The 26,414-nt window shown below is 38.3% G+C and overlaps 1 protein-coding gene across 5 annotated transcripts in view; it reads right to left on the bottom strand.

Annotated features, from left to right (window-relative positions):
* Positions 1 to 26,414, bottom strand: part of Fas1 (fasciclin 1 Fas1 domain-containing) — a 526,663-nt gene that overhangs the window by 88,081 nt on the left and 412,168 nt on the right. For all 5 annotated transcript variants that reach the window (XM_076523006.1, XM_076523009.1, XM_076523008.1 and 2 more), the window contains exons 3-4: positions 23,534 to 23,724; positions 251 to 378 (exon numbers count right to left, since the gene is read on the bottom strand). In XM_076523006.1, the coding sequence (XP_076379121.1) occupies positions 251 to 378; positions 23,534 to 23,724 (319 nt within the window). The remainder of the gene's footprint in view (positions 1 to 250; positions 379 to 23,533; positions 23,725 to 26,414) is intronic.

The following is a 26,414-nucleotide window of genomic DNA, read 5'->3' as shown; positions in this document are numbered from 1 at the left end:
ACAGGCGCGATAATTCTACGAAAATCCAATTTTAAACTCGAATCCTGTGTACCTTCGTAGGGATACGCTGGAATGATTTTTCAGGATTATAGCAACATCGAAACGAAATGAGTTTCGCCCGACACATTTTTCTCCATTGGCAATAGCAATCGAGTTATATTCAGGTGGTCTGTTCCAAATGTCTCGTTTTGTATGTCGGACGATAAAATTCGATGGAAAATAGAAAATTAATGAAAAATTAATTACTTACCGTACTCGATGAACACCCAGATCGAGCTCCTCACTTTGATTCAGGAATTCATAGGCGTTCGGGCCGGAAATCATTTTCGCAGAGTTCGAGTGTACGGGCTCCAGTACTTCGTTTATAACGTGTAGGACCTGTAACAATAATCGAGAACAAATTTGTGAACAACAACTTCTCCTATGCATATTTTAAATACATTTTAACCATATTTATATCTTGCAATTAAATTATATTCGAAATACCATTTAAACATATCCGATCGGTAGTTCAACATTTTATTGAATAAGGTACAGGGTTCCCCGGAAAGAATCATCCGATTTCAAAAATTTATATTTTAAAAAATTACACACAGAAAATTATAATTCAAACACGAATATAACGGGAAAATGTGCGAGTTTTGCTTTTTACCCCATTGGCACTTGGAGGTTCGGAATTTTCTTAACACGGAACTACCAAACCGTTAGATTGGTCGCAGTTCATCCGATAATATGGTTCTACACAGTTGGCCTCCGAGATCACCCAACCTAACCCCATGCGACTTCTTCCTTTGGGGATTTGTGAAGGATCTTGTCTTTGTACCACCTTTACCTACAAGTGTAAATGAACTGAAAAAACGCATTTGTGATGCTGTACAAACAATTACCAGAGATACATTACACCGTGTTTGGCAAGAACTTTCATATCGCAATGATATCATACGTGTAACGAAAGGAAGTCATATTGAACACTTGTAAACAAAAACTCACACATTTTCCCGTTATATTCGTGTTTGAATTATAATTTTCTGTGTGTAATTTTTTAAAATATAAATTTTTGAAATCGGATGATTCTTTCCGGGGAACCCTGTATTTCAAGGTAACTTCTGTACATTTATTCTTCGGCATTCGTTAATAAGCCTCGAACTTCCGTATTGATTCATTTTCTATTTATTTACACAGCAATTTGACTAAATACGTGTATCTATAGATGAACACACGCACACAAAGCGCAACTGCGACCACGATACAAAGCCTGAAACGATCCATGAATAATGCAAATGGCATGAATGTACAAGTTACACGGCCCATCCAGTACATTACATTATTTTAATGTGCTCGTGTCTTCATCAAGCTCTTGCACGCTAGTTTTAATTAAAACGATAGTTGCCTCGCGTTAGTTTATTTATAAATGGACAGGCGAATGCGTTTGCTGGTCAAAAACCTCGAAATTAGCTCGACGCGATAAATTCGCGAGGATGCTTCCGGGCTCGGAGTAATCCGAGTAATCTGTGGCTACTGTTTTAAAGCTTGCCCGAAAATCTATGTATGTGCCAGATGGTGGTCCAAACGGAAAAATTGGATGAATATTTGAATGTGCGAAAAATCGGGGTATCGTACAACACTCTGAACTGCGTGTAAAAAGTGTACAGCTGGACCTGTTCGGGATATATTGGATTTGAAAAATATACATAAATATACGAGTATACAAAAAGTTAACAACTTTCGTTTCATCAAATTTGTATCGGTGCAATTTTTGTATCAAGTTTTATCAAGTTTTTAAAGTGTTACTACTTCGTGAATAAATTCGTTCGAGTTTTTGGTAGGTAATCCGACAAAATTCTCCAAGTGCAAAGGGTTAGAGATTAGGGATGTTGTTTCTGAAATGACTTTGTTGTGTATGTACCAATTACGACCTGGTAATTGAACTGGCCTCGGGATCTGATTGGAGGTTGTTTTAACTCTCCTACGGTGTTCATAAAAACTGACACTGACGATAATTAGGTTACAGTTAAAAAAATACATAAACTGCACTATAATACAATGTTTTTAAGCTTATTATGTGACACGATATAATAATTAACACGGTCTGATACACAATCCGAGTCACATACAGGGTGTTGTTGAAAGCAGTATCGTCAAAACATGTGTCGCACTAAATTAATCCTTATTATAAGTTTTCTAAAGTTCCACGAAAATATTCAGCCATAATCTTCAAGAAGATTGTATATGCCTTTCCGTAGATATTTATTTTTTCATCAGAATTACTAATTCGACTAGACTGTCGAGCAGTATACATTATACAGGTTGTCCTCCCCTCAAAGGGGGTGGTTTCTAAGACAATTTAAAGAAAATGTTTTCCCCGGCATCGTTAACATTAGGTTTACGGAGCACAAAAAGCAGCTGTTTTAAATTAGTTTATAAAAGTAAAAATAAGATATTTATTCTGATTTTTAACAAGTGTTATCGTAACAGTTGCCATAAGTAACATACAAATTGAATAAATAACTCATAAATGTATCTTCACGATATGAATAATTATAAATCAAGAAATTAGTGATCCGTCATTTTGACGGGTTCCGTATTAACGAGTACACCACTTTTGCGATCAATGCCGTGTCAAACACGCTATCGCGCCGGGATGCACCAGCCGTAATCACTCTCTGATTAGTTTCTGTTTCGTTAATAACTAGTTGACAAAACCGCAACCGACATTTTTGCAAACGAAAAGATAATTTCAAATCAGCTCAGAAATCGCCCCTTTTCGGGTGTAGCGGTAGTTCTGGGACCCGGAACACCGTGGAGGGTGTTTGATTTATATAAAAAAAAAAGTATTAGGTATGATGATCGAGTTAGACCGGAATGCCTGACGGATTGCCACAGAGCACCCCAAGGACGTTCTCCAACACGAGCTCCTCTATTCCAATTTAGACATACCCTGAATCCGAGTTCGATTCCGAGTCCGCGGACCCGGCTTGTTTATTCATTTCAACAACCACCGGTGAATTCTATAGCGGTGTATGGAGCAGAAAGGCTGGCACCAAAGCCACACGGTATAAAACGAATAATAACCAGGAAGAGCAATGCGCACGGTTAACAACGTCCGAAGGAAGGAACAAAATTCCGTGCACGTGGGAAAAACAATTCGGTGAACGCGCCGTTGGCGCGGCGCAGCAATAAACATTTCCCGCGAAACAATTCTCTCAGTCCAGCAACAACAATTATTCCGGAAGGAAACGGTTGCGCGTAGAACGTGACATCCCCTAATTATTTAACCGCGTAAAAAGAAAGTAAAAAGAAAAAAGGGGGGGCGGAGGGAGAAGGAAAGCGGAACGAGGCAGAGACGCGAACGGCGGAGAAGCGGATACACAAAGGAGGTTTGCTCGGTCGCCCTTTCGGATCGACAAGCTGAACGAGCTCGAGAGTAAATTGCCAGCAGAGATCCGGCTAGCTTGTAAACGTGAAAGTATACAGTTAATCTCGTGAAGCCGCGAGCCGGCCGCCGATACAACGGCGGCGGTGGTGTTCGACGGGAAACGGGGGCAGGTGTTGGGGTTGCGCGCGAGCGCCGACGGTGGGTCGGGGCACAGCAAAGATATAGTAAGACAAACGACATCGCGGGCACAGCCGAAGGAAACGAGGACACGGAACGATGGAGGAGGAAGATAAAGCGAGAACGAGAGGAAAAAGGGACACCGAAGGAACCCGCCCCGGGTATTTATTCTGCAGCGGGGAACGCAACTATTTCATGGGTGTCGAGTCGGATACCATTGGAACGGGATGCGCCCTTCCTCCACCGCTGCCATCAGTTCCCAGCCTCATTGGAAAAGGTGCACGGCCATTTACTATCCAAGAGTTCGCGACTGCAGCGTCCTACCCGCTATTTATCCGCTTTTCTTCGCGATCTCGCCGTGATTCTTTTATCTCGGCAAGTATTCTTCTTCTACTCGATAACACCGTTTGGTACGCCGCTTGCCCCCTTTGGCTTGACGGACGCGTCCGATAGGGATGTCCGGAGGGTGCTAGATCGAACCGGGTGTTCCTTCGCTTTCACTTACATTCTTCGCTACCAATTCAATTCGCCGACGTTTGCCTGGCCAATGGAGATCCCCGGGCATTCAACCGGAAATCTTAGGTTATAGCTAACCCCTTGCTTTAGGCTGTTTCAAGGGTAGGCTGATTGTAATTTCTTTGTCGTCGGGACAGTAGATGCTCGTATAAAACGGGCATGAATTACGCGTTCTATTTGGACCCATTTCACATGAGATTGCTTGTGTTGCGATAAGCGTAATTCGATGGGTGCGTTCAAACGGCGATACAATACCGTGATACTTTTTCGCGTGTTAAACGCTGTATCGTATACGCGTATCGCGACGTATCCTCGTGTGAAACGGCTGTTAGACTGAAATTAGAAACTACGATAAAAAAGGGATTACTTTTGTCCTTCGAGAGTATCGTAACTTCTTGGCAAAACGGTGTCTAGATCAGACGTCGGTCAAAACTTGATCGGATCAGGTGTCTGATTATGGGTCAAAATCAACCAATATGACTATTAAACAGTTAGCTGTGACGCCTTCTTTTCAGAGCGCACGAGTATGCTCGTCAAACACAGATAAAGTGTTAAAATATTGGATAAAAAAAAGACGGTTTTATTTGATAAAATTAACAATTTTACTACTAATATTTACTTATTCATCTAACACTAATGTATGTATACTATATACGTAATAAACGAGAAACGCAGGAAAAATCAAATACTTGTAGAACTTAAAAATTCAAATTGCTGCTGTAGGATGGTATCCAGCAAAGCAGGGAACGATACAGAATGGCACTTTGCACGTCGAACACCGACATCGTGATTCTTTTCCAATTTTATTCTAAACATCTTGAAATTTGAGACGAGTATACTCGTCGTGACACAAAATAGTGCCACTTCTTCGTGACGAGTATTCTCGTCAAACACAGCTAACTGGTTAAGAAGACGTTTCGGGCCAGCGATATCTTCATTTTAAAACAGTCTTATTGCGAATAATAAGATACATTTTATTAATAAAATTACAATATGCTTTTGAATTTTAAACGTAAAAGCTCAAAATTCGAATTCGAATTATTATAAAAATACATATAATTGTGAAGTCAACGAATGGGTCACTTGGTGACCCGCTGGTCATGGATTGCCGACGCCAGGTCTAGATAATAATCTTCAAAAAACAAGCGCGAAATCTCAGGAAGAACGCGTAAAATCACGATTCCGGTTAGAAACAAAGCCCCAGGGTCCGGCGTTGAAATAGCTGCGGCGCGAAGGGTTAATATTTAACACCCGACGGTACATTTTGTTCTGTCGCTGCGAAATCCACGATCGCGAGCACAGGTACAAACTCGGTGTACCGCGTGGTAGTAAAACGCGAACGCGGATGCAAAACGATAAGCTGTCGATTCTAGTTTAGAAACCTCCCCTCGTCGAAATATTCTTTCCTTTCCGCAGCATACTGAGAATCCGGAGTTCGCGTTCGATAGGGAAGAGAAGGGTGGGAGCGGTCGCGAAAACAGGGATTGCGCGATAACAAAGAAACTAGGAGGAAGAACGACGGAGGAAAAGTCCGTGTTCCATTTATCCGGGGAGTCTTCCGCGAGGAAACGATGGGGAAAAAAGCAACGGGGGCCCCCGCGTTTGTATGCCAGAGTGGCTGCCTAGAAATGAATCGTTTCGCTTCGGTCTCGCGAGGAAGAAACGAAGCAAACTTTCCCTCCGTGCTCCTTTGACGGCCATTTATCTCTCTTGCCGGACACGAGTCATTGGCAAACAGAGGACCGAAGTACCGGAACGAATCCTTAATTTCTTATACGATTTGATATATATTCCCCGGGACAAGCGAGTTCAGCAACTTTGAAATTCGATTGTTTGTCACGGACAATTCTTCACGGCGCGGCGGCAGCTCGCTCGGGACATCCACGGGACACAGCATTAGGACTGTTTGATCTGATTGTTTTCGTTTCTTACTGAGATTCTCCCGTTTGTCAGTGTACGGCCTGTTTCCGAAGTTGATGGTGATTTTTCTTGCGTAGACGTAAGCGTACGGTGTGACAGACAAATGGACGATTGTGAAAGCTCAAGAATATTTGATTTTATCCTAAGACGTTCTGCGACAGTAAAATAAGTAAAGGCTTACTACTTTAGGTATTATTTACTGCTTTTTAAAAGTACTATTGTTATTTTTCCAATTGCGATGCGATCTGTGGCAGAAGAAAGAATTGTTTCTTATCGATGTATTTTTTAATGTTTTATTTCATATATTTATATCACGCGACAGCGTTGGTCAAGGTTATATATTATATTATTGTATATATAATACATTATTGGACGATGGATTCCTCTTTAAAATAAAATAAATGTGTACAGTCACGTGCGTAATCACATTTCTTGCTCTTGTTTTCGCTTTTAAAATGAATCATTATATTCTCTATAATATTTTGTTCTACTATAAATAATAAATGGAATGTTTGAATTGTTCACGTTAGGTGAGACAGTCTACGCATACAACCGCACGTATCCTAGTTGAATGAATTTTACACGAAACTGTTAGGTGTGTGGAAATCTCATCACCCGGGAACATGACAGTTCGTAAGGGTGAACTTAAAGAGACGTAGATCTTTCAGGAAGACGAAGCTATTTCTCTTCTCGCGGTTTGGAAATGGTTTTGTTCGAAACTTTCTGTGAAATTAAAGGGCCCGCGTTCCCCGAATGTTTACTCTTTCACGAGACTATTTTGGATCCCCGACGGCGAAAAGCAAAGTGCAAATGAATGAGAAGATTAATTTGCCACGAGACTGCGGAAGAATTCGGAGAAGATTGACGATGAAATCGCATACAAATTTTAAACAGTTTATAAATATCTGCGCTTAAATAATTCGATCTCGAAAGCTCTAAACAAATAATTAAATTATTTAAGTAACACGAAAGAGATAGAAATTTGTTCAATTTCCAAGTATTAAGATTGAAGACCAGCTAGTTAGACTAAATAAATTTTTATGAACAAAAATGTCTAATTAAACATTAATTAATTCTTTATTTTATGCGCGTGATACATTCGCAGCTTCGAGATAGCAATTGTAATGGAATTAGTTTTTTTCAATTATTACATTTGAATATTATATTACAAATCGGAGAGGTAGCGGCAACCAGATCCAATCAATTGTTCCAGTGAACTTGTCACGTTATATGTAGAAGAGTAATCTAATCGTTTTGAAAATGATATCCGTGTCCAATTGAATTGGTACATCAATTTACTCACGTTACCTATTGCGATCATTTTAATAGGCGATAAGTAGAAAATCGATGAATTACACATATAGCTAATCGAAATTTGAATGAATTGGTGAAATAAAGTAAATGTTAAAATGGCGCAGTAGCTGTTACCATTACTGGAGACAGTTATATTTTATTAACGTTGATATTGAGAATTATTGGGTAACAAAAGAATTAGAATTATAATAATTGAGCAATTTATATTTTATATTTTATTTATTTTTATTTATTTTTATTTTTATTTTATTTATATTTTACGTTCTATTATACCCCGGGTATTTCACAGATATTCGTACACTCTTTGTTCGCCGGTTCTAAACTTTTTAATAAATTCATAAATAACTTATTAAAAAGTTATAGTAGAAATATGAAACGTGAATGCACGATAATATTCTTTCTCTCATTTCTGGGAGATAATTATATGACCCTTCTAAATGAAGCAAATTATTCGATAGAAATTAATGCGCGGCATTCGCAATTAATCATTTGTAGTTTTGTTTTAAATTCGAATTTGTTATTAGCCACGTTGAACTTTAAAAGAACAACTCTTCAAGATGAAAAGTGATAAATTTATTTGCCCGATTTTTTTCGTTGATATTAGCGAAGAGACCAAGGCCGAGAACATTCCTCCAAGCGGTCGTTAATTCGAAGATTACCCCATCACAGTCGCCATCTTGGGGCTAAAGTCACGTTTACACTCTCAAGTGTGGCCATTAATAAAAACAGGCGAATGGTACGTTATGGCTATTCGTAATTAATTGTGTCTTCGCAGCATCCCCGAGGTAGCGTAAATTAACGAATGCTAAGTTAATGGGTTGGAATTTTACACCAACCCCTTGCGTCTGCGCCTTGTGGCTATAAACTTTCAACGCAAGTTGCTTAATTATTTATCTCGGAGAATTAAAAATTTATTAGTTGCATTTTTGCATTCAAAAGCTGGAAAAGTCGATACTTTTCGTCCACATAATTCCTCTATAAACAACTTTTGATATTATTCGCTAAGAGCTGAGTAGCAAGTCGTTGAAGACTTGTCTGAAAATGTTGATCTCCAAGTGTTAATAATCAGTTTACAATTTTTTTTACGAACCCCAAGCCATACTGAAATAACTTTAATAAAGTTCACATATGACTTTCGCCCAGGAAACCCTTGAACGAGGGGCCAATTTCCATTCAATTTCTGCTTTGATAAAGTGATGCATAAAAATGCAAATCAGGCTATTGGTCCAAATTTCATCAAAAACCTTCCCGAAGGCCAACTATGATGTTCCCTAACAAGATTTCGCAATCAAGTGACGAAACCGATTCAATTTTGCTAAAAATCAGGTCCCACCGATGAAAATACAACAAAATTTTAAATAATAATAACAGTTTTTACAATACAGAAATCAGTATTATATTTTATATTATGTTATTATTGGGTATACGTTGGGTATATGTTTCAGCCTTTAAATGCAAACTAGGGTCGATAAAAAAAATATGTGTCGAATATTTTTCAAAGAACTACCTTTTCTCGAAGTTTCATCGAAATCGGTGTGTATCACTTCGGTACGTTCCCTTGTTAGCAAACGTTGAAATATTCATGGAGTGAAATCAACAAGATTACGGTTGCCTCTTCGGCGAAGGAACTCCTTTCGGGTCATGACAAACAATTCATTCGATTCTCCCCAGTTCCGGGAGCTATTACTGCGGAATGGACGCCGGGACGGTAAGTGATACACAGTACACAGACGTAAAAACGCGTCCAACTCGCGTTACTCCTTGCCAATCGGTCGCAAAACTCGCGATAAGACATGGATGCGCGAATTGCGAACATAAACTGTCGGTTCAATTCCGTTCGCCTGCTGCAACACCGCTTTTACACTGCTGCATCCAGCGGGCGAACAGTTTTTTGTCATTTGCTCTAGTCCGAAAAATAAAACGCAGCGTCTATATACTGCTTCCAATTCCAAATTGCAGTATATCTTTCGATCTAGACAACACTTGCATTGCGAAAGGTGTTTACTACAAAGGGTCTTTATGTAAATTCAAGTTTTCCACCATTTCACGAACAGAGACAGACTCAAATACCAGAAAATATATTGAGCTAACTATTTACTGCTGTTTTACCTTGGAATATAAGCTGATTTATTTTTGTGTGTTAGCAAGTGTTAAAAGTTTTACTTTCAGCCTTATAAAAATTGAGTCAGATCAAGATTTCGAATATAATCTATTAATTTGGAGTCTACTTTATTTATTGAAAAAGTCACGTAATTGTACACATTTTTTTAGACTTCATACTAAATGAATCTTGTGATACTATCGTATCCGACGTATCGGACGTAACATCTGCACACTAAATTAGTAATCTATCTTCATGCGAAGTAAAAATTTATTCCATTCACATTCTTTTAATTTGTTTACTTTTATAAGTTGCAACTGCTCGTTTTTGTCACAAATGTATAAAATACACAGTATATTAATACTTTCTCTATTCGAAAATATTTGTCGATTATGAGTTCGAAATGAAAATTATATAAAATACAAAATCATGTGTTGCTAAACCAAAATTATTTATTATGTACAAACTTTACTTGCGTAAATAACAAAGTTCCTGTGTGAGATTAATTTCAATATGAGTTGAGAAGCGCTGAGAAGAAAACGTTGTAGAACCGCAGAAGTTCCTTTTTATCATTCTTGTACTCTTGAAAGAGGTGAAACAGGATGTTACCGTAGAATAGAGTGAACAAGAGAGAAACTTCTTCAGAGAAGTAGACACTTCATCATGCTTGTAATTTCAATAAGAAAAGAAGCGTGCTTCCTTTGGTACATTTAATGCACGTTCACACCATTAATTATGCATCTTAGTCGACAAGTGGCGTAAGTCCCGTTTCTTAGTATTCTGAAAATTGGACATTTGTGCAATACTTCGTGAAAAATTCAGAGCAGATTGTAGATGTATTGTAAGAAAATAAAGCGAAAGAATAGTAATTGGTAAAAATAACATCATTTAACACATTGTCTGCCACACCAACAATCTCAAAAATTTCATAAAATTAAAGTAACACATTTAATCGAATTGAAATTGAAATGTTAAGTTGTGTGACGTTAACATGAAATGTTAACATAAATATACACAGATTTTAAATAGTAATTCAAACAACTGTACTTAGTACTATTTCTACAATTAACTCATTTTTCATAATTTTGGACTTGGACCATTTGTCAAATAGGAGGCTTAATCAGAATCTGTTCAAACTACAGCAGATTCTCGATTATCCGGGCTTAAACAAAATTACACGAATGTTCGGATAATGGAACAATTACTTAATTACAGTGCCAGGTTTCATCTTTATCAACTTGTACAGTAAATCGTTTTGCATGTGGTTTGCTTTAGACTAAACTGGTTACACGTGAAAAGTATTTGCATAATATAACTAAGATAATTCCGGGTAATCGTGGTTCTATTGTATTTGTTACTCTGACGAATGATTCCATTCAAATTCACTTCATTCTTCAGAATTTCACGACGTATTTTGCAACATAATATTGCATCAGTGTAAACGAACTCTGGCGCTTTTCTTCGTCTCGTATACCGGGTCTGTAAACGATTCCTGGGGTCGATAGGGTGTGGCGTCCAGACACCATGGCGCCAATTCACTTCCTCTCGTTTCCTACCCTCTTCCACGCGCGGGATTAAAACTAGATCCGCTGACCTCGGTCCGTCTTCACGACGAATAAAATTTTCGATGTTATCGAACCGCGAGCGCTTGCTAGAAAATAGTGCCAGTTGTTGAATAAAGAAAACAGGGGGTCCGGAAGATGGCTCCTGTTTGAGTCAACTTATATTCACAAATGATGATTGAAATAATGAATATCTTAGCATTAGTACTTATATGGAATTTGTTATACAAGCAGGAAGCTCGTTTAACAGTTGCGAATAAATGTAAAAATCGGAGCATTAACGATCGGAAAAAAGCTGTATGATGATATGGATAAACGCTTGAGGATCTACACTGATGGTAGATGTCTTACGTGTCATGGTGTTGAATAACCAGACAACCGATCTTTATACAATATAAAAACTGTTTATATCAATTAAAACACGCGGAAGCCAAATAGAAATATCTTAATCCACTTAAATAACCTTAATAAGCTGAAATTAAATACTAATAAAATTTTTAAACACTTTCCATCTATCTACCCCTTTACATAGCATCTACTCTTTTTCTTTTTTACATAAATGCATACAATCCGCAGTCTACAGGTAGCTGTGTTGTGTTAGAGGACGATTGAAGTAGTCGTACGAAGAAATAGAAACGCAATCGAAAGAAGCAATTGGAAACATTCGTGACGCGAACAGTGTGAAAATTGAATTCTGTACCATTGATGTTTCGGATAGAAACAATAAGAGTCCTCACTGTATGCGTGATAAATCTTCCTCTTTATTCCATTTCGAGCAAATCTAACGGGGAACAAAAGAGGACGATGATCCCACTTCGAGATGCTGCGGGAGGGAGAGACATCCCCAGGAAACGAATTGCAAAAGAGTACAAAGACCGTTGAAGTCAACCGTCGCTCTAATCAGCCTGCGCAGGGCTGCATAGTCCGTATAACGGACCGTTGTAATTGGCTGAAAGTACTTTAAGTGAATCAAAACACGCCACGGAACTTTAAATCTTCGGTAACTTCAAAGAACTTTCAATCGCGATGATAAAACATTTCGTTAAGAGGGAAAAGTAAAACGGTACCGAGGTTAAAGCGCGTGTCCGGGCTCCCGCTATTGTTCCAGCCGCCAGTGGCAGCAACGCGGATGAAGTTATCCTCTTTAAGTCACTCCGAGATTCATTGAATCGACCGCGAAACAACACAGAGACCGCGAAATTTGCTTGACAAAAATACGACGTTATTAAATTCATGAACTGTCACGCGGATAAACCGCGAATTTAAAAAATTTCAAGAAATTCTGCTGATGCTTTTTCGAGGAAATAATGTGTGCAGAACTTTAGAGTGATTCGGCAATCGAGATGCATGCTGCATTTCATTTAGAATCATAAGATCTTGCAATTAGTGTGTTTATATATTATTTCGAAAATGATCGTATTCCATTATTTGAGAAAGAGAATATGTTTTGATGGCTGTAGATATAATGTTTCAGATGTATAGTAATGCCGTTTATGTGTGTCTGTCGAACGGTCATCGTAGAAATGCAATTAAATGCATATCAACGAATAAAGAATCAGGTAAACAATTTCAGTTATGCGGTAACCACACCAATACGGAACTATAAGTGTAGCCAATAACAGTATGTCTGACACAATGTGGGCTACGTAAATCTCGGATGTATTTTTTAACATTTTTATTAGAACCTGGGTCGAAAATTTTAAAAAATACGTGTCGCAGAACTCGGTAACTTATACGCATATTGAACATTTCATCGAAATTGGTTGACGTTGTTATGAGTTACAAACAATTAATCGCAGTTTTTTATGGATTTCAACCAATGACAGGTAATTTTTACATATTTCAGTGGCTGTAGCTTGACCGTGTGCCAACCGATTTCAATGAAATTTTGTCATTCCCAGTAGCAGCAAAATTAAGCGAGGGTATTTTAGTCGCTGTACAGTAAATTAGTCCCTTCAACATTTAAAAAAGATTCGAGCCATTTGGTCCAATCTTAGAAATATTTATTGCGTTATAAAGGTGTTGGCCAGGGCTTGTAATAGAACAGAAATTGTCCTTCCAATGGCGTCCCTCTTCTAACGGAAATCTCTTCGCTTTAAGTCGGGGTGAGATTTATGGAATCGAACTGCGGGTTGGTAGTAAGGGAGCGGTTTGCCCCTCAAGTACCACCGCGATTTTTATTTTATCTGCCGCACTATCACGCCCGTCTTCTTTCCCTATGCGTTTGTGCCCCTTCGCGATAGTCACCCTTAATCGCGGTCCCTTCGACCGGCCTTCGTCGGGGATGCCGTTTCTTCGTTCCCTTCGGTCCTTGCATATTTTAACAAGCCTGCGACGGCGACCGTGTTTCATCTTCTAGTTCAGGACGAATTCGGCTGGCGGCATTTACACCCGGCAAAATCTCGGCTTTATTTCGTCCCAAATCGAGTTACTGCGAAACCAACTTCGCCGCCGTCGCTTTTCCCTTTTTGTCCCGTCGCATTTCCTAGGGCTCCCGGGACGAGTTTCTCTATGGGCTGCCAGAGTGTCTCGTAAAAGGAAATTGTGCCATGAAGAAAACGCATGGCGAGACCACGGGAACGGCGCCGAAACGTCGGATTTACTGCGAGACAAGTGATTATCGTAATGTTAATTCGTGGTTGGTTGATTTTCGGTGATACTTCTTGTTGGGTTCTCGCACAGTATAACGGAAGTTATGATACCGTTCAAGAGACTGTCCTGCGTGAACACTGGCTAGCAGCCGAAGCATTTGAAGTAGTTAAGATGAATGATTTGTCGGTTAATCGGTATTGGAAAATCAGATTCAAACGATTGAAGATCGTTTTATATGCTTTTAGAATACATTCTATATGTTTATACAGGGTGTCCCAAAATGTCTCGCAATCCAGAAATGGCGGGTTCCTCGGATCATTTGAAGCAACTTCTTTCTTTACAAAAATTTTCTCCGAGATACTGTTAACGAGTTATTAACGAAAAACACGAAGCCCAGTTCCGGCCATTGGTTCGGTCGCCTCGCGCCAGCTGAGCTCACCTCTCATTGGTCACGTTTTTTCGTTAATAACTCGTTAATGGTGCCTCGGAGAAAATTTTTGTAAAGGAAAAAGTTGCTTCAAATGACCTGAGGAACCCGCCACTTTCGGATTGCGAGACATTTTTGGGACACCCTGTATATTCTATTCGTTACATGCAAAAGCATATGGCAGATGTAATCTTACAGTAACGACAAATTGAAGGTAAGATTAGAAAAACATATAATATAGAAAATAAATTAATTTTGTTTTACATCGTTTTGATGTTGAAGCAATATTCTTACTATTTAAAAAATGCATATCTGTTGAAAGCGATTTTTTTCGTAATTAAAACTATGCATGCGGTGCATTGCACTCGACAATGTAAAGAAATAACATCACGCAAGAAACATTGAATTAGTCAACAAACGATTGCAAAGTGTTATTAGTAAGTTTTATCTATAAATATAATTATCTTCAAAAGTGTTCGTTGTTCTAAAAACGTACAAGCAATTTTCGATGCAATTCCTGTTTTATACGTTTCTATCACTGTACGATCGTGCCGATGCTTTCATTTATTTTCAATCGATCTGCTCTGAATTTACTCTAATTCAATCTGGTATATAAATCGGTTATACCGATAATCAGATTATTGGTTTATTTCTATTAGGCGCACAGGTGCATCTAGATCGATTTATCGAGGTGCATTTTTTTCGATGCCGATGCTTTCGTAATAAATCGAATTAATTGCAGAGCTGGGCAAAATATTATTACAAATAGCGAATATTTTATTTTAGGTGTTATCAGCACTTTTGAAAATAAAGTATATCTTGGTTGAGGAAAGACTTTAAAATAGTACGTATTAGTCATACGCTCGTTTCTTGCATTTTAATATTAACTACCTCCATTAGTTATATTAATTCTTACAAAATATTTTCATTATTGCTTATGATGCTGACTTTATACTTTAGTATTTAGGATTCCCAAATTGGTACAAATGATTATTCGAAACAAGGCTTGAATGCGTTCCAAGGATTAGATTAAAAAGGATATAAAAAGAGAAATATACAAGTAATGCATGTACATCTGCATATTTTATTGCGTGACACAATAATGACAATTCTCGGTATTAGGAATAATAGAAATTAATTAGAAATTAATCTAATAGCCATCATAGAAAATAGAAAAAATATTTTGTAACCGAAATGTGTGAAAAGAAGGAATTGGTATTCGGAAATAACAGCAGTTTCTTTTTTTCATCAGTACAGTTTCATCGGAGCCAAAAATGATGAATTAACTCCCGTCTGTGAAAATGATCTCGATTTCGAGATCCATCCTGTCAAATCCAATCAAATCCAATCCTGGATTTATTTCTATCGTCTCTCGCTCGCGGACTTTAATTTCTTCTTTTCGTTTGCTTTGCTAATACAAATTTTCGATGTTTTCGAAGTTTCGCTTGTTATTGACCAGCGTACGAATACTCCCTGCGTCCAATCTATTTGTTTTCATTGAATCCACTTGTACTATAGTTTGCCATCAAAACCCGCGTCGGTACTTACTTACTCACTCTGTATTTTTATCTCAGTCTGCCTGGAAATATCAAAATGATCAAACGATCTAACGTAATACGAAGCAACGTATTATCTAAAGCAAATATCTGATTCGTTCGATGTTGATGGTAGAGCAGCGAAGGAGCTTCAGATTCTCTCGTGTAGTATTTCGCAATAATACCCTATCGATTTAACAATGAAACATTTCGTCGTCCCGTATCTAGTTTGCGTGAATACGGACATATATTTTACATATCTATCGAATTCAAACCGGATATGCTCGCATTATTCTCATATACGTATTTCAAGCTAACCCGCGGACGCATACATACGCGTGCACACACGCATGCACACTCACGCACGGCCCATATTCGGTTATGTCGCATCCAGTTGAATGTCGAATTCGATTCCGAACGTAAATATCTTTTTAAAAGCAAACGTCGTGTATCTTCGACGTCTCCTTTGCCTACCGCCTTTACGGCGATTGTTCTATTCAAATGATCTAATGAATACAAATTGAACATAAATTTAAATCGAACCAGTTTGGTTATGCGACCGCATACGAGTCAGATTCACTTCCGCAATTTTCGATGCAATTCCTGTTTTATACGTTTCTATCACTGTACGATCGTGTCGATGTTTTCATTTATTTTCAATCGATCGATACGGTATTAATTTACGCACGATTTTACTATGTGTCGCTATTGCGAGGATTCATTTCTAGAGGAATTCTGTTGAAAATTATCTTTGATTCCAAACTCAGCCAACTTCAGCCTATGAATATTTGATATCGACGAATGAATTGAGCTGGCAAATTTAATTGTTAATATAATATAATACGATCGCAAGATGAGTTAAAGAGAGTATTTAAAGTCGTGCAGAATTCAAATATTCAAATCAATATTCATAACATGGTAATGCGAAACGGTTCTAGGCTGTTTGTTCCTGTTTCGCGGACGAGTTTTTCTTCCTTTCTGATTAGCTCTTTGTAATCCAGTTAAATGTGTATGTTTGCACTAATTATTAACTGTTCGTCCCAGTCGCCGTCGTGCAATATTTGTTATTGAAAGCTTTATAAAGCAGATTTCGAGCGGAATCGAATATAAGTAATTATCAAATAGAACTAAAATTCTATTTTTGATTATTAAAATTTAATCGTCGAAGCGAATATAGGCATACGGTTGGTTTACTTTTCTAAAAGAAATTGTAATTATCGTGGGGCAAAGGGATGAAATGTAAAAATTTCTAATATGTTCCTAACTCAATATTTATAAACAGATTTTGGATCTTTATGCAAAATAAAAATTATTTGCGTCAGTTGCGATATACAGGAACCAAATTTCTTTCTTTATTTAATAGTTTCGATAAGTTGTAGATTACGTTCCTTCTAATTCTTTTCTTTATTTTCCTTCTTGATGTATTTTGACATATACCTTACTGCGCCAATAATATACTATTTTAACAAAAGATCTACATAAATATGTTTTTCATTAGCTGATACGGTATACATAGGTATATCCTTCCTTATAACGTTACCATGCACGAAAGGATTAAGTCATTCCGAATCTGCTGCAACGTATTCCAAATAACATGAATACGTAATATTCTCTCTCTCTCTCTCTCTCTCTCCTACTACTAACAGTATAATCAGTGTACGAAACAAACTTCCAGTTAACTGTTTACAAATGTATAATAAATCTCTGAACGTAACTGGTCACTTTGGTCACAGAATTTGCCAGAGTACTGTTCTACGTTTGTGAAAACATAAGGAGGAGAATGTCGTGAACGTTAACGAACTAGAGTCTTTCCATTTTCATATTTAAGCTACTATATGCAATTATCAATACCGTGTAAAATTTGTATCGACATGACTCGATTAAAAACTAAATCAGAAAGCAGTTTATACATATTTCCATGAGACAAAAAAGACAATTGAATCTTATCAATCCAGTTCAAGAGTCTAATTATCCATACGATACGAAATACAAAGCTCCCAATGAACGACATTAATTAAATAATTTCGCTATGGGCATTATAATGTATGCTAACGCAATACACACGCACACGGTCATTACTAATCAGTATTATTATTACTACCGTAATAATCTCTAGCTTGGCGTGACAAATCCCTGTGATTTCAATATTAATCCACTATTCTACAAAATGAACGGATTACTAGATTATTACCGCAAAATTCATCAATCTTTCAGTTTCTATAACTAAATGGTGTTTGTGCTTATTTCGAGGTACGACAAAACTCGTGGACAAAGAATCGTAAATAAACTTTACAAACGTTGTTGACAAAGATCGAACTTCTTATTTCCTACATTTTATCAATGATGCAATCTTACATATTTGACTTTAGAATACTTTACAATTTTGTAACATTTTACAACGATCAGTTACCGCTGTTTCCACAACTGTTCCACAAATTCGACCACACCATGAGAAGAAAACGTGTGATTTCATAAAAATCAATTTTGTCAATAACCTCTTGACCTACGATTTATGTTCAAAGTAACGCGCGCTCGCGCGGACAATTTAATTTAACGCAATTTAACGTATGTGTGGAGTTATCATAAAATAAAACTGAAATATTTCTGTTTTAATTTAATAGATTTATATAAATGTGGTCGCTATATTTCATTTGTGATAGACCAGATTACTAAAGTAATGCTAATATTAAATAAAAATTGAAGAATATCCCCCCCCCCTTCCGAGTCACAATAAAATTAAGACAAAAGATTTTAACATAATTGAAATTATTATGAACAAGGTTTTACAAACTATTTAAATTCATATTTAATATTGTTTATTTTCTAATAATTCATTATAAGTATACGATATAATTATTTTGGTTTTTAAACGATTAGAAGAATTTTTTCACCATTTGGAACTACTTTTTTGAGGTGATCTTTACCTCATGGAATTAATCCCTTACGGGATATTTCGTATTTTCTTTGTATATCGACTAGTAAATAAAATAAAATCGCTGATCTGATATTTTCGCCCAGAAGAACGAGCGAGCCTTCGTACCATACAGCGAGGATGAGATTAAAACCGTTAAGGGAAGCGCGAACAGTTAGAAAAAGGAGCTGGGTCGCCGTGAAATCGTATAAAAATATTTTCCAGCTTATTTAAACCGATGTTCCGCGTTCATGTTCGCGTGGAGATATATCCTCGGAGGAACGCGAGATCAACTCGGAAGCTTGCTGTAATAACTGACAAAGTCCTGGCACCCGTTAACGTTTACGATCTCGCTGTGAACTACATCACACGGCTGGCGATCCAGCGAAAAAATACTCCGAGGAAATTCCTGGCAGCCTTCGTTACTCAGCGGGAGGAACGACGCTGCGTACACAGTCCCAGGATGAGCAGCTACGGCGTTGGGGGGGAAAAACACCATAACGCGGGCAAACGAGATTATTCATGAACCTAGAAATCCATGAGGAACTAAAAATTAATTTTCTCGTCGCTTCTTTCTCGTCTTAATATCACGAGACGATGAAAACGGGAATATTGAACGCGGCCAGGTAGCGCGGAATTAGAGGTGTGCATTTCGGACGGGCTTTTCCTCTTCACAGTGCCGTGCTCAAGCCGATTTTCATTAGTCGCACGAGGCGTATTTCCAAGTAACATCCGATTTAAAAGCAAGTTTCGGAAACCACGACGAAAGAAATGTTTATTTAATTAGCTAAATTATATTTGAAAATGAGTTGCAAACGGTTTTCAATTGCACATTGATGACATGAAATCCTCGCTTTTCAAGCCGATTTCATACGTTACTTTGTAAAAATTAGAACTAGAGAAATATTTCATCTGTCGATCAAAAGATTGCTCACACTGTATCAAGAAAACACGAATGCTATTAGTTCTTGTCACTTCATATATTTTCTTGCATTTTCGATATCTGAACATGCTACAAATACATAAGGAATCGTAGTTTACTGTGGTGGTTATATCATAATTTTATTGAGAAATCTTTTATCATCCATTTTTTAGTAAGTATAATACGAAATATTAAAAAAAAATACGTTCACATACTTTCTCCACGCAATATTCATCGAATTGAAGCATCGAAGAACGTTATTTTCAAACATTTGCAAATTTCATCGAAATCAATTAAGAATTTTGTAGACATTGCCTAACAAACTAGTCTCTCTCTCTCTCTCACTCTCTCTTCCTAAGATAAAATACAAGCTATTCCCTCCGCTTTTAAAAAAAGTTATGACGTTTTTAAAACGTGTCCGAATATTAATGCGAGTCACTGTATACCGCGCAGGATGCATAGGGAATATTGAACGATAGAGAATGGAGGAAGAGCCCCGAGGTCGAGGGAAGCAGCGTAGTTTTTAATCTGGAGAGCTCGCGGGGTTTTGATCTCATTAGACGCCGCTGGAACGCGTTTCCTTCTTCACGCGTTGCCCGAGGCTCGCCGACGCGCCAGTCAGCCCCGTCCCTGTTTCTTAACAATTTAAAGAAATTCCAGTCCGAATAACTGCACCCGCCGACCCAGCCAGCGAGAGGGATCGCCTAAAGAGTTACGGTTAATGGAGGGGAAAAATAGCGGACGGGGGATATAGGGCGAAGCGTACCAGCGCAAAGAAGAGCGGATTGAAAGAGCGTGGGAGTTTCAAAGCAGCCACGGTCCGGCGAGAGGAGCAAATTGAAAATCAGCCACCGCCGTGGCCGAATACTTGGCGAATAGTTTCGCGCGAACGGAGAACGGCTGCGTGAGAAAATTCGATCGGTACCGTCATTTAGGCGACCCGCAAAACTCTTTTGTTCGAGGCGTTCTCGGGTACTCAAGGCGGACCTCCATCGAGATTCCACGATCGTCGTGTAAATTGCAAACGCAGGTGATGTGGGACAGCACGATGGAGAATAACTATAATATCATTCCCGTTTTTACAATATTTTAGCTCGAAAAACATGTAGACTGCGGATCTTTATGCAAAATAGAAATTTTCAGGGACGGTTGTAAGAAACAGAAATTAAATAAAAATACGTTGTTTCTGTTAATAATTTTGATAAGTTGAAAATAGCGTAACAATATTATTAAATTCTTCTTATCTTTTCATAATTTTATATTTCAGCCACTCATTTTTGCCATAAATGCATACAATACGCAGTCTTGTTGTAGGTGCATCGATAACAACTGCGAAATGTCTTTTTTCAACATCAACATCAAAATCGTTGTTCTAATATTGTTGTATTGGAATGTAGCTTAGCATTAACACTCGAATTATGCTCCTCGAAAAGCTTCTGAAGGGTGTACTTTGCCATGAAGAAGAATGTCATTTCTCATTTTAGTTATTCATTCTCGCTATGACGATTCGGAAACTTTTCAATTCCTCCTTAATTCAACAAATGACTCTTTCATTTTGTTGCGGCACAGTGCCTACATCGGTATGAAATTAAATACATTGCATTAACATCGACTGCGACAAAATTCTTGCAACGCCAATTTGATTTGTCTCGCTACCTTTCGATTAAGATTAAGATTCTAATCTCCAAAGCAGAACATGGACATTTCCCTAGGAACAAGAGTTATTAACTGTTCACTTTTTGTTTACCGTCACCAGACCGCTGTTTCGCCTACTATTTTTCCACGGAAAGAAAATCTTTCCTCGAAACACTTCGAATAATCCGATTTATCTAAATTTCTAAGCGATTGCATCCAAGTTGCTGAAATAGGTATTGCATTCCTGACGAGTTAGCAGCTTCGCCACGATAGAAACGCGAGGCTCTTATCAGAGCCGTGCGGCGAGGGGGGGGGGGGTGTAGTTCAACGCGAATCGGATTGTAAAAAGTTATTCGATTAGCCGACTTTTGTCTACATTAATTATGATCCGATACTACGTTGCTCTACTAACAAGTAACAAGTATCGGTCGCGATAGAACTTCCGCGTTAAGTGGATGAGAAAAGTTTCCCTAATACTGTCGAGAGATGAATAAGGGGGGATAGGGGGTCGAGGAGAACAGAATTGATCTATGGCCAGGCTCGTGGAAGAGATTAGTTGCACTCCGTCGATTTTCATCAGAGGATGATACTTGGCATTGAAGCATTCATTGGGGAATATTTCGTACGAGGCCTGTAATCGCGGGTTGACTCGAGATCAGCGACAATCACTCTCTATCGACAAAGTTTTTATTCACCCAGATTCGTGAAACTCCGATATTGACGATAAGTGGATTAAGGATTTTATATATATGTGTAACCAAAACGAGTGGAAGCATTTAGAAATATCGTTGTTCATATACAAGGTATCCCAAAAATGTCTCGCAATCCGGAAATGGGAGGTTCCTGAGGTCATTTGAAGTAACTTTTCCCTTAGCGAAAATGCAATCCGCAGCTTTATTTACGAGTTATTAACGAAAAACACTGACCAATAAAAGGCGAGCTCGGCTGACGTTCGGCGGCCGAACCAATGAGCGGAACTGGCTCCATGCGTTCGTTGGTTGGGCCGCCTCGCGTCGGTCGAGCTCGCCTTTTATTGGTCAGTGTTTATCGTTAATAACTCGTAAATAAAGCTGCGGATTGCATTTTCGCTAAGGAAAAAGTTACTTCAAATGACCTCAGGAATCCCACATTTCCGGATTGCGAGACAGTTTTAAGATACTCTGTACAACACAGCAATTTATTAACAAAGGAAATTTCGAGTTTACTCTAGTTTGCTGCGACGCAGGTAGCCCCTGTTTTGTTCTTAATTGTTCGATCGGTCAATCGTTCTCATCAATATTCGATATAAAAGCTTGTACTGTTTTCCTTATTAAATATTTGTTAAATGAACGTTCTACAATAACTTGGAATGAATTATCAGTTTCACAACGATAGATTTTAAGCAAATTTGTAAAGGTAACATTTCCTTCCGCTAGAATTTCAGAACAACAGATCTATTCTCAACCGTTGGACATAAATTGGGTTTATCTGACGGAAAGTAGCTACAAATTCGTATTATTTTGTTACGTCCTGTGATGTCGATGTTACATCCTTACTTGAATGTGGAAACCACATTTAATCATTACTATGCAAGAAGGAAGATAATTTATAATTTGTTTCTTACTTCAGATTTTTATGAAACTTTATTATGTTTGTGTATAGTATAAATCATAAGGGTCGCTTCCTTTTAGACTTTTGAAAGTCTAAAACATGATTAAAAATTACAACGCCATACCTTCGTGCACGGGTTAAACGAATCATCTAAAGACGAATAATAATTATTTAGTTCGACCCTTGCACAAAATTCCAATTCTAGTTCGAAGTATCAACTGAAGCATGAAAAGAGGAGTTACTGAAAGCAATATTATTTTCATTGAATTTTTTACTGAAGCAATATTAGACATCGTTAAAACGTGCCTCTTGAAATCAGGTAACATGCCAGACGATAATAAGTGGCCGCGAGTTAATTGGTGTATCAATGACCTCCAAGACAATCCTATTTCAATTTTTTATTTCCGTGAACCGGAAGCTGCTTCCATGTATTGAGTCGCGCAGCGAAATTTTCAATCGATAAGAAATCTGCCTGAAGGGCTTGAAGAATATTCGAAGAGCTTATCGAAGCCGGACGATACCTATCAACGTAACGGACCCGAGGCTAAGTCGGACCGTGAAGCTCATTAAAAGCTCGTTAGAAGGCGACCGCGAGCTTGGAAAGTGCAGCGGACCAAGTTCTTGGACACAGTTCCGAGAAAATCATGCTGAACGCCGGTAGCCGTGTTCACGCAAAGCGGCACGTAAACTAACCTAATTACTCGCGAGATTACGCTCATAAAAAAGTAATTTGCGATTAAATTAACCACTGCTGCGACTACGGTTAGAAAGTGAGAGAGAGACAGGGAGAGACAGAGAGAGAGAGAGAGAGAGAGAGAGAGAGAGAGAGAGAGAGAGAGGAAGAGGGAGAAGGCTGCTCGGACCGTGAAAGATTCCGCAGAAGATGGTTTTATTTTTCTCTGGTAAGCTTAATCACGGCAGACCGGCTTTATCGAGCTCGCGGATTAAAACTCACCTGCGTTTTCACCTCGCCGCCGACATTACCCTTTGACTCGAAATTACTTTGGTCTGTGAGAATCTTCGCATTATTTATGTAAACCTCCTCGCCGCGCGCAGTCTGCTTCCGAGTGACCCATAATGGCGGATTACCCTCGAACTCCGATGAAATTGATTCTCCCAGGTTCTCCAGCGTTTTCGGTAAGTTCGCTGAAACAAATAAAGAGAAAGGAGTTTTATCGTTTTCCTCTGGACAATGTATTTGCAAATTTCTCGCAGGCGTTCGTAGAAAAAAGGGGTAGACGAATATACCACATTATTTTGTTTTTTTTCGGATGTCATTTTTTTTAACTAACTGTGTTATTCTTCTCCGTGTTCTCAACTTATCTGACTCACCGAACTCATGTCAATTATTTTTATACAGTATCAACGCAAGAATTTGGAAATTCACAAATAAAATCGAACATTTGTTTTTTCTTCGGTGATTTTAAAATATTTCAAAATAACCTCGACATTCTTACTTATATTTGTACAGGGTCTTAAAAAGTGGACCTCGTTTTTATAGTTGTTGACAATCGGTAACCTTAAAAACGAGTCGCAAGTCTTGAATAATCGTATCTCCTCTTCCCAAATTGTCCATTTTTGTGCGCAATCTGAGCGCAAATTGAGGAGCAATTACTGTACTGCTTCATTTAAACAAGAATTTGTCAATTACTATTTTCAATACTGTAAATTTAAAATGCACGATATCGACAGACTTGCTCAAAATTAAATTCTATCACATAATGTGTGCACGATATGCTTGTGTCCTTAACATTTGCTGTCCCATACACGTATATATTTATACAACGTTGTCACCAAAACAGGCTTCTAGTTGAGTTAATCCTAATGCAATCCTCGGTCGAGTTACACGTTTGAGGTAACGTTGAACAAGTATAAAACAATCTTTAAGGGAATGAGGACTGGATAAACAATACCGAAGATACATTTCATTTTTGATACGGCTCATTCGGCAAGAAATTAATCATTCCAGGAAGACACCATTATGGTTCTCAATGGAATTAAAATTGTAAATTGTTTCATTGCGAGTTTGCTAAGCATAAGAGGGTTACGTTGCACGAAGGCTGTCAATGAAATAGACCCTGGTAACGAACACGCAAACCTATTCCGGAAGCCACAAGACAAAGGAAAGGAAACGTTTCCTCACGCCTGATACTCGATGTATCCCCTAAAAACAGTTTTAGTCGTCCACAGGCAAGATGTCTCGTCGACCACAGGTGATATTTGCATACAACGATTCCCAGTAGATCAATCTCGGCCTCCCGTCGCGGCGGGATCATTTTCAGATATGTCCCGGACCCTCGTAAAAGACGTTGACACCCGAGGTAAGAGGTTCGCAAAACCGAGCGAACATTTTTCGCTGATACGGCGCAAAACTGCGAGTCGGAGCACCATCAAACGAAAAGAAAGACGGTCACGCTGTCGTCGACTGTGGAATCCTACGAAACTGTTGCCGCCTCTGTGCCGGTTCAGCTCTGTGATGGCCAGTTAAAGAAAATGATTTTTACGGGAAAGACGATCCCTTTACTGCGACCAAACGGGAGACTCTCGTCCGAGTGTCTCTTTGAGCCAACAATAGTTGCGGCTGGCCAGTTTATGAAACAGAACCCAATTTCTGGCGTTCGTAATGAGCGCTATTGTTGTCGGTTCCCTCGCCGTTCCCATCCCTGAACGCACGAGATTGAACTCGCCAAGATGCAGGCCGATATCTCCCAGAAGCTGGGAATGCTAGGAAAACCTAAGGATTACGGGGACGTTTCAGCCGGTAACGAGATAACAAAGCGACCACCTTTGTGCCTTTGTCGCTTGCTCTTTGACATTCAGTTTTTCTCTCCAGCAAACCTTTGGATTTTTTCCGCGGCTCTTCGTAGCTCGCCGAGCTGGAAGTGAAAAAACGGCCTGTAGGTGTCTGCGGTTGACGATGTACGAGGAAAAAATTCGATTAATAACGTTTCATTGGGGTCCAGATTTATTTGTCTATTTTATTACTTTTCTCACCTCGGCGTGACTATGAAATCGACACTACATTCTCACCTCGGAAATGAATGGTTTCTAATTCAATCCATTCGATTAATCGGTACTTGCTCTTTTGATTAGATTAGATTGTACATTATACTATATCTTATATTCAATTGGTCTGTGTTTACCATATGTCGTACATTTCATAATCGCAATTGGATTAGATTATAAATTGTAATTATAAGCCTCTCAAGCACATGTAAGTTAACTTGTAGCACGAGAAATAAGAGGAAGTAAGTTAAATATTACCTATGTACACTTAAGACTGCAATGCCTAAACACAATAAATATGATTATAACAACAACAACAACAACAACAATAATAATAATAATTTCGTTGAAGTTGCAGAATAGTTTACGGCAGGCCAGGGCGAGTCATTTCGGCCGCGAGCCATAAGCTCCCACCACCAATCCCTTTCCTCCCCCACTACTTAGGTTCCATAAACACTACTATGTATTACTTGGCGCCGCAAGCGATGATGTCGCGTGATTGTGTAAGGGATGTCTGAAGGTGCATAGCGGGGTCGTGTCACAGAGCACGTGTTTGCAGAATAGAGGGAGAAGTGACATGAAAAGTACATCTTAAAATCATCCTCTTGGAAGGGACGATTCATATTTACGAATATCTAATATTAGTAAGTAATTAGTATCTAATAAGTCTAATAAAGCAATAATATTAGCATAATTTCTTTAACTATATAATTATATCATTATATCATTAAAAATTATATCATTAAATAATTATATCATATCATACACATATTAAAAGATATATTATTTTTTATATTATTATATTTCGTAATAACATTTCGTAAGTAATA

This window comes from Megalopta genalis, chromosome 6 (genome assembly GCF_051020955.1).
Source record: "Megalopta genalis isolate 19385.01 chromosome 6, iyMegGena1_principal, whole genome shotgun sequence".
NCBI classification, from domain to species: domain Eukaryota; kingdom Metazoa; phylum Arthropoda; class Insecta; order Hymenoptera; family Halictidae; genus Megalopta; species Megalopta genalis.
The sequence above is the reverse complement of the archived record's forward strand: the minus strand, read 5'-3'. Positions and strand labels throughout refer to the sequence as shown.